Raw genomic sequence first — 8,975 nt, 5'->3', positions numbered from 1 at the left:
TCGTTCAATTAGTTCATTATGCATGCTGCATGAGATTTTTTTTTATAATTCTGACCATCCTTTACATTCCGATCGTGTTGAGATTCATTGACCTACGATTTAAAGTATATCTGTTTATGTCAGTGTGCTTTTTTATTTGCATTGAATAATTTATTTTTCTGTAAATTTTTTTTTCTAATTTCTCACGCAGTTTTGTGTGGACTTGAGTGGGGTAATTTTCTGTTATATGTTCTGAGTGCATGACTGTTTTTTGTAAAATGTCTTTACAGGCTTTTTGGAATGTAATTTTAAATTAATTTGCATAATGGCCTTATCTGTTGTTGGGTGGTCTTAAGGACCAAGACAAGCAATAATTCTCGGGAACTAATCTTTGTTTTGGTTTCCGAGCTAACGTGTGACACGACGGAGAAATGATCGTCAGTGAATTCTGCTACTTCAACGGAGAGTGTAGCTTAAGGGGTTCACTCTCGCTTTTCACTTTTGGACACCGTGGGTACTGAGCTGCTATGAAGAGCGCTAAACAGACTTGTTGAGTGGAAGACATTTACTACAAATGGATCCTGTCGACGTTTGTGCTTTCATTTTGAAAATGGCTCTTTGCTAAATACAGGCTCACTCTCTCTCTCCCCATCTCTGGACTTTGCATCTGGCACGGAGCGCCCAACGTGATATAAAATCCTTCACTTAAGCCATACATGCTTCGCCCTTTAGCTAAGGTAAGGCCATTAGAGTCTTTTAGTTGAGGTTTCAGAAGTCCTGACGTGACCTAAAATAACAATAAAATAACTCTGTAAGGACAAGTTACGTAAAACTTTCATGTATTATGCATCCGTAATAGTTTTGTTACTTTATTTTTTCTCGTACAGTTCTGCGAGTGCTAGTGTTACAGTTGGACTGTATCAATCAGTCTTAGCCCATTATACGGATGGTGTTGTTTTCCGCTGGTAGGTTATTAATTAGTTACTGATATTATATGTCGATATTATTTATTTGAGAATATTTGACATTGTTGGTCTACGTGTAATTAGTTCCCTTTCCTTCTTGTTCATTGTAGGTGTGGTAGGCTTACCTGGGTACAGTAACGACCGGTAATTGTAACCTGACCAATTTATCCTCGATTGGTAATTAAGAATTTTTGTTTATTGCCCGTATATTAAGCGATATAGTTTCATATTAACGTTTGTGCCTTCAGTGGTAATTTTTGTTTATAATGTAATTGTCTGAACTTGCAGGTTATGATGCAGAGTCGATAGCCGATAACAGAAAGGTCATTGAAACTAAAGAGGATATTGTTAATTCAATAGGATTGTTCGTACTATATACTTTTTTATTAAAATACTGAATTGAGTTTTTGTATTTTATTTTTACCTCCATGTTTCACCACCTTAAAATATATATGTTGTTATCGATTTCGTTTTCTGTATATGGCGCCCAACGTGGGGCACGTCAGGTGGTGTATGTGGAGGTTGGTCGTTAGCTCACTTAGTGTTCGGTAAAGTCGGAATGGGGGGAGGGGGAGAGACGTGTTTCGCTTTATTTTCCAATTTTTTCGGTACGGTCTATTTCAGAATCGAGATTTTTCCCTCGTTGAAGCATTATCCTCGGTGTCTATGTGAACTATTTTATATATTTGCTTATTCAACTTGTTTTTCCATTTGGAAGTTGTTATTGTCTATTAAGCTCTTTTATTTAGAGGGTGGTGGTAAGTGTTAAGTTGCTATCGCATTTAAAAGACTAAGAATTTAATATTTTTTGTATTTATTCCTTCACGATGTCTGATCTTAAAACATTAATCTCAAAACGCAAGGTAATCAGGAAGAAGGTTACGGATATTTATAATCGTATAGAGTCCATTTCGACTCTCAGTGCTGGGCAAAAAATTTCTGAAAGAAGTGTACTGCTAAGTCATAAAAGACTACTTATTGATCTGAATGATGAAATATTTTCCCTTAGAATTTCGGATGTGGAGTTCAGTGAGGATTCTAGGGAGTCAGAGATTGCAACCTGTATTGAATATTTTGATAGGATAGAATATTGTATTCCTCACCTAGAGGTGGCATCTGCACCTGGAACTGTTGAGGTTGCTAAAAGTCTTCTTAAACAGCCCACAGCTCCATTACCAAAGTTCAGTAGTACGGATGGGGAGGATTTCATTAGGTTTATATCAGAGTTTGAAAGCACTACCCAATCATTTAGTTACCCAGACAGAGATTTGTTACTTCTTTTGAGACAGCAGGTAGAGGGAAGGGCTAAAGTTTTGTTGAATTCGTTGGAAGCTGACAAACAGACTTACAAGGACGCCAAAGACTTGCTTAAGTTAGCCTTTGCCTCGGAAGTAGTTCGTAAAACTTCTACTATAAAAACATTGACGAGTTTAAGATTGGGGGAATCTGATGACCCTTTTAAGTTTATTTCCATTTTAAGAACAGTTGTTGAGTCTGTGAAGACTCTTAAAATGACTCCTGATGATTTTATTCAATATTTCATGTGGAATGGACTTAATGACAAGTTTAAGAGGGAATTGGTTCAGATTACTACAAAGACTTATCCTTCTGTTCAGGAGATAATGGACAATTTTTTTATTGCCTGTGAGAGGTATGAGAATTGCTTGAAAAGTGAAGTTTCTTTACGTACTCTTCAATCTAGTGTTAGACAGAAAACTACTAGTTTAGCTATTAAGACATTGCCTGAGGTTAGGAGGTTTTATTGTACACTTTGTGTAGAAGGTGAAAATAATCATTCTATATTTAAATGCAAATGTTATGACACTCCAGAAGCAAAGCTTCAGCGTTTGAAAATACTGAAAGGATGTTTTCGATGTGGGAATCTTAACCATATGAGTAGGCAATGTAGATTTGAATTTCGTCAAAAGTGCGTGAAATGTTCGGGGCTTCATTTTCACTGTCTGTGCTCAAAGTCTTCTGAAGTTAAGCTTTCGCCCCCTGAAGGAAAGCATAAAGAAGGTACTCCAATACATTCGGGTAAAGCTGATGTTGAGAGGGAAGCGTCCATTAATGAAGTGAATAGTAGTATTGCAGTTCTTCCCAGTATTGTCAATAAGACAGTACTCCCTTCCTTTTCATTTACTGTCCCTGGAGTGGATGGTATTTTTAGAGGTCTTAAGGATAGCTGTTCTCAGAGTTCCTTTGTTACAGAGAGCTTGCTTAATAAGTGTAGTTTGCCTGTTCTTGAACCTAGTGTAAAATTAACTGTTAATGGGTTTAATGGTTCTAAAGAATATATAAGCAGACTTATTCAACTTCCTATGAAGTTCGGCAATTGTATTTCAAATGTTCCTGCACTTGTGGTTCCTAGCATTAATATTAAGTTAAATCTTCCAGGGTTAGGCAAGATAGTGGAATCGTTCGAGAATAAGGGATTCATATTGGCAGATAAGAAACTTTGTAAAGACAGTGACAGTATTGATAATGTTCAGGTTTTATTGGGATCTGATGCACATTACGCTTTAATGGGTAAAGATGTAGCCTTTGGTTGTAACCCCCCTTCAGTATACACTGAATCACAGCATGGTATTTTGCTAATGGGAAACCTTGAAAATTTGAGCAAAAATATTAAATTTTTGGGTCTGCCTAATATTTGTAATAAGAGGTTAGAAATAATTAATCCACTACGTTCAAGCAGGACTGATTTTTCCTCTTGCTCCCAAATTACTACCTGTTCTTTCTTATGTAAAATACAAATTGACCCTCTTTTGGATGATGAAGTGTGTGACCTACATTACAAGGAACTTGAGGTAGGCAGTAACATAGCAGTGTTAGATGATAAAGGTCAAATTGTAGAATCTAAATTGCTCAAGGCTACTGATGAAGTGCTTGAACACGAATGCCGCCGCTTTTTGAATCTGGACGCCAATAGTGCTGAAAGTATTATGTCAGAGACTAATCAGAAGTGGGTGAATTTTGCGTTGAGTAATTTTTCAAGGGAAAAGGATGGAAGACTTATAGTTCCCCTCTTGTGGAATAGCAAAATTGCACATAGGTTATCAACTAACGAAAATCTCTCAAGGTTGATACTAAAGGCAAATCTTAAGAAATTACGGAAAAAGAATGGGCATTTGCAGTTAGTTGATCAGGTAATTAGGGATCAGTTAAAAGATGGAGTAATTGAGAAGATTTCAGACTTAGATTCATTTAAGGCAGAGCATCCAAATTATTCATTTCTCCCACACATGGCTGTTTTTAGGCCTGAGAAAGAAACCACAAAGTGCCGTATTGTGTTTTTGTCTAATCTCAAAGAAACTGTCAAAGTTAAGTGTGGTTTCTCTCATAATCAGTGTATAGATCCAGGACCTAACCTTAACCAGAAGCTGTCTTCAGCCTTCTTACACTTGAGGTTTGATAAGTTGTTATTAACGTATGATCTTAAGAAAGCTTTTAACATGTTGTCCTTGAACAATAATGATCAAGCTAGGTTGCTGTTTTTTTGGTTCAAAAATGTACAGAAGAACGATTACTCTCTTGTAGCCTACAAGAATGTTAGACTTAGTTTTGGTCTTCGTTGTAGTCCATTTTTACTCATGCTAGCTCTGTATTATATACTAGTGCACCAATATGAACCAGACCCACAGCTGAGGAACCTTAACTTATTGTTGTACTCTCTATTTTATATGGACAATGGAGCTGTTGGTTCTGCTGATTCTCAGTATTTGAAGTGGGCTTGTTCACAGTTGCCGTATATTTTCAACCCATATAAGTTTGAGATACAACAGTTAGTAACAAATGATGTTACCCTTCAGGCTGAAATTGATGCAAAGTTTGAAATCAATACTCCGGTTGAGAATAGCCTTTTTGGTATTGTATGGAATAGAGCTGATGATGTAATTTATACTAAGGAATTCTCGCTAAACCCAGATGCTGATACAAAACGTAAGGTTTTGCAGACTATTGCCAGTAACTTTGATGTTTTTGGTTTTAATATTCCTGTCTTTAATAGAAGTAGACTTTATATGCATAGACTTCAGTGCTCAAAGGAGCTGGCTTGGGATCAAGTACTATCCCCCAGTCTCCAAAGGGAATGGAGGAACATTTGCAGGCAGGTGAATGGTTCCCAGCTGGTGAAAGTCCAGAGGTTCATTGGGCAAAGAAATGGAAAATTTAGACTGAAAGCATTCACAGATGCAAGTCGTGATTTTTATGGTACTGTGGTATACATTGAAGATATTGACTCGGGTGAGATTAGCTTTTTGCAGGCAAAGAACCGCTTGATCAATAAGTTGTTGAAAGGTAAGTCCGTTCCAGCACTGGAGTTGAATGCTATATCATTAGGGGTAGAAACCCTGATGGAGATTTATAGAGATCTGGCTGATCCTTCGTGTGCGAAATCCATTGACATTGATGGCTTAGATTTGTACTGTGATTCCAGTTGTGCTTTGCAGTGGCTGCAAGCATCAGAATGTACATACTCCAAAATGCAGAAGCATTCAGTATTTGTACAGAATAGGATAAGCAATATCAGGAAATTATGTGAAATTAAACCTGTCAGTTTTATCTTTATAGCTGGAAAAGACAATCCAGCAGACTGTGTCACCCGATGCCTTTCTCCTAGACTTGTCTCTAAATCATTCTTTATTTCAGGTCCTGAGGTGGTGCCTGGCAATGAGTTTCTTTATTTCACAGTTCCTAGCTCAAACACTAATACCCTTAGTATTTCTGTTGCTGAGCAGAGTGCGTTTCCAGGTGAACCTCTTCTTGAACATGAGAAATATTCTACTTTAGAAAAGCTTAAATTGATTTACAGGAGGGTAATACTTTGTGTTGACCACTGGAAGAGGAAAGCGGGAGTTGAAGTAGAGAATTTGAATAATGTAAACTATTCTGCTTTAGCTTTAAGGAAATTAATTCTAGAAGATCAACAGAAACACTTTATGGAAATATTTTCTTACTTCAGACTCTCGAGTAAACCTTTGAAGGATATACCTCCACTGGTGAGCCAACTTAATGTGTTCATAGATTCAGATGGCATTTTAAGAGTAAAATCAAAGTTCAAGAAATGGTATGGACATAACAAACAGTTTCCTATATTGCTTTATCCCAAGAGTTATTTGACTAAACTAATTATAATGGATACACATGCCAAATTATTGCATGGTGGTGTCTATTCTGTCCTATCTGAGCTTCGTAAGTGCTTTTTCATTCCTAAACATTTTTCTGTCATTAAGAATGCCATTAAACAATGTGTTTCATGCCACAGGTTTAACACAAGAAGTGTGAGATTGAACCAGAACACTTATCGAGAATTTCGTTCTAGTCCCCCTGCTGTTCCATTTTCTAATATTTTTGTTGATTTCATTGGACCATTTAATGTTAAACAGGGAGCTGAAAAGATGAAGGTATGGATTTTGTGTTTCACCTGCACTTGGTCAAGGGCTATTAATTTGAAGATATGTCGAGATTTAAGTGTGAATGAGTATTTGAGAGCCTTTTCATTACATGTTTTTGAATATGGATTCCCGCAGCTTTGTGTTAGTGATCCAGGCTCGCAGTTGGTGGCAGGAGGTAACATAATCACTAGCTTCATCAATGATCCTGACACTAAATTGTATTTGGAGTCTAATGGCATTAAGCATGTAAAGTTTCAGCAATTCTTTAAAGGCCATAGTGAGCTAGGATCACTTGTAGAGTCTTGCGTAAAATTAGTGAAGAAACTTATTTTTTCAGCTATTAAAACTTGGGTACTTTCTTTGCCTGATTTTGAATATTTAGTGTGTAATGTTGTTCATTTGGCTAATAAGAGGCCAATAGCCTTTAAGGAATCTTTAAGGGAGACTGAGGCAGATTCTTGCCCAGAGCCCATAACTCCAGAAATGTTAGTCAAGGGGTATGAGCTGGTGTCGTTGAATTTAATTCCAGATTTACAAGAGGTACCTGATGATCCTGAGTGGAAGATGAGTAGCAGCCCTACAGAAATAATAAAGGATGAGTATGAAAAACTTCGTAAGGTTAGGTATAATCTTCTAGAAGCTTACCAGAATGAGTTTTTAAGTACCCTGGTAGCTCAGGCTGTGGACCGCAAGGACAGATATAGACCAGTTTGTCACCAGAAGTTGGGCATTGGTGATATAGTCCTCATCAAAGAACCAAACACTAAAACCATTAATTTTCCATTGGGAATTGTGAAGGGTATAGAGGAGAATGATTTGGGGGAAACTACTGGGGCTATTATACTTAAAGGGAAGACTCGTGAGTTGATTAAAAGACATGTCACTACTTTAATCCCTTATCTTAAGGTAATTCCAGATGCATCCTACAACTCGGATAATGACGACAAACAGAGCTCCCGTAAGTTGTCTATTAATGAGAGTTCACCCCAAAGGACTCTCAGGAAAGCTGCCATTAGGAGCAGAAATTTGACTCGACTTATGTTATAGTTATAAGGTATGATGCAAATTTCTAGTGGTGAGAAATTTGCATCCTGTGCCCTCCAGTGTACAAAAATAAATATAATTTATTTTTCTGTAAATTTTTTTTTCTAATTTCTCACGCAGTTTTGTGTGGACTTGAGTGGGGTAATTTTCTGTTATATGTTCTGAGTGCATGACTGTTTTTTGTAAAATGTCTTTACAGGCTTTTTGGAATGTAATTTTAAATTAATTTGCATAATGGCCTTATCTGTTGTTGGGTGGTCTTAAGGACCAAGACAAGCAATAATTCTCGGGAACTAATCTTTGTTTTGGTTTCCGAGCTAACGTGTGACACGACGGAGAAATGATCGTCAGTGAATTCTGCTACTTCAACGGAGAGTGTAGCTTAAGGGGTTCACTCTCGCTTTTCACTTTTGGACACCGTGGGTACTGAGCTGCTATGAAGAGCGCTAAACAGACTTGTTGAGTGGAAGACATTTACTACAAATGGATCCTGTCGACGTTTGTGCTTTCATTTTGAAAATGGCTCTTTGCTAAATACAGGCTCACTCTCTCTCTCCCCATCTCTGGACTTTGCATCTGGCACGGAGCGCCCAACGTGATATAAAATCCTTCACTTAAGCCATACATGCTTCGCCCTTTAGCTAAGGTAAGGCCATTAGAGTCTTTTAGTTGAGGTTTCAGAAGTCCTGACGTGACCTAAAATAACAATAAAATAACTCTGTAAGGACAAGTTACGTAAAACTTTCATGTATTATGCATCCGTAATAGTTTTGTTACTTTATTTTTTCTCGTACAGTTCTGCGAGTGCTAGTGTTACAGTTGGACTGTATCAATCAGTCTTAGCCCATTATACGGATGGTGTTGTTTTCCGCTGGTAGGTTATTAATTAGTTACTGATATTATATGTCGATATTATTTATTTGAGAATATTTGACATTGTTGGTCTACGTGTAATTAGTTCCCTTTCCTTCTTGTTCATTGTAGGTGTGGTAGGCTTACCTGGGTACAGTAACGACCGGTAATTGTAACCTGACCAATTTATCCTCGATTGGTAATTAAGAATTTTTGTTTATTGCCCGTATATTAAGCGATATAGTTTCATATTAACGTTTGTGCCTTCAGTGGTAATTTTTGTTTATAATGTAATTGTCTGAACTTGCAGGTTATGATGCAGAGTCGATAGCCGATAACAGAAAGGTCATTGAAACTAAAGAGGATATTGTTAATTCAATAGGATTGTTCGTACTATATACTTTTTTATTAAAATACTGAATTGAGTTTTTGTATTTTATTTTTACCTCCATGTTTCACCACCTTAAAATATATATGTTGTGTTATCGATTTCGTTTTCTGTATACTACAGTACGTTTGTAATAAACCGTATTCATAGATGAAAATAGGTACTGACGAAGCCACAAGAAATATACAATTTCTTCCGTAAAAAGTTTACCACAGTTCATCCTATTTTTTCTTTGTTGGTCGGTCTTATCTTCGTTTGACCAAGATTTTTATTTTATATATAATTGGAATCATAGATAAAGGGTTTAATTAGAAATAACTGTCTTTTGTTTTCTATGATAATGCATATTTC

At 36.8% G+C, this 8,975-nt stretch overlaps 1 protein-coding gene and 1 long non-coding RNA gene across 4 annotated transcripts; both read left to right on the top strand.

Moving 5' to 3' along the window:
* Positions 1-218: 218 nt before the first annotated feature.
* On the top strand, positions 219-1,347 carry LOC137618111 (uncharacterized). Its single transcript, XR_011039724.1, has 3 exons — positions 219-716; positions 1,055-1,121; positions 1,233-1,347. It is a non-coding gene; the product is annotated as an uncharacterized lncRNA (long non-coding RNA).
* A 3,263-nt stretch (positions 1,348-4,610) lies between these two features.
* Positions 4,611-8,661, top strand: LOC137618110 (uncharacterized). Of its 3 annotated transcripts, XM_068348108.1 has the most exons (3): positions 4,611-8,030; positions 8,369-8,435; positions 8,547-8,661. In XM_068348108.1, the coding sequence occupies exon 1, from the start codon at positions 4,628-4,630 to the stop codon at positions 7,385-7,387; it is 2,760 nt and encodes a 919-aa protein (XP_068204209.1). In that variant the 5' UTR covers positions 4,611-4,627; the 3' UTR covers positions 7,388-8,030; positions 8,369-8,435; positions 8,547-8,661. The 3 variants fall into 3 exon arrangements, with proteins under 3 accessions (XP_068204209.1, XP_068204210.1, XP_068204208.1); XM_068348109.1 differs by lacking the exon at positions 8,369-8,435; XM_068348107.1 differs by lacking the exons at positions 8,369-8,435; positions 8,547-8,661 and adding an exon at positions 8,181-8,232.
* Positions 8,662-8,975: the final 314 nt, after the last annotated feature.

Source organism: Palaemon carinicauda, chromosome 24 (assembly GCF_036898095.1).
Source record: "Palaemon carinicauda isolate YSFRI2023 chromosome 24, ASM3689809v2, whole genome shotgun sequence".
Classification (NCBI taxonomy): domain Eukaryota; kingdom Metazoa; phylum Arthropoda; class Malacostraca; order Decapoda; family Palaemonidae; genus Palaemon; species Palaemon carinicauda.
The sequence above is the reverse complement of the archived record's forward strand: the minus strand, read 5'-3'. Positions and strand labels throughout refer to the sequence as shown.

What these genes read in the sequence shown, in the direction of transcription:
- LOC137618110 (XM_068348109.1), top strand. Translation starts at nt 4,628, where the DNA reads ATGGACAATGGAGCTGTTGGTTCTGCTGATTCTCAGTATTTGAAGTGG.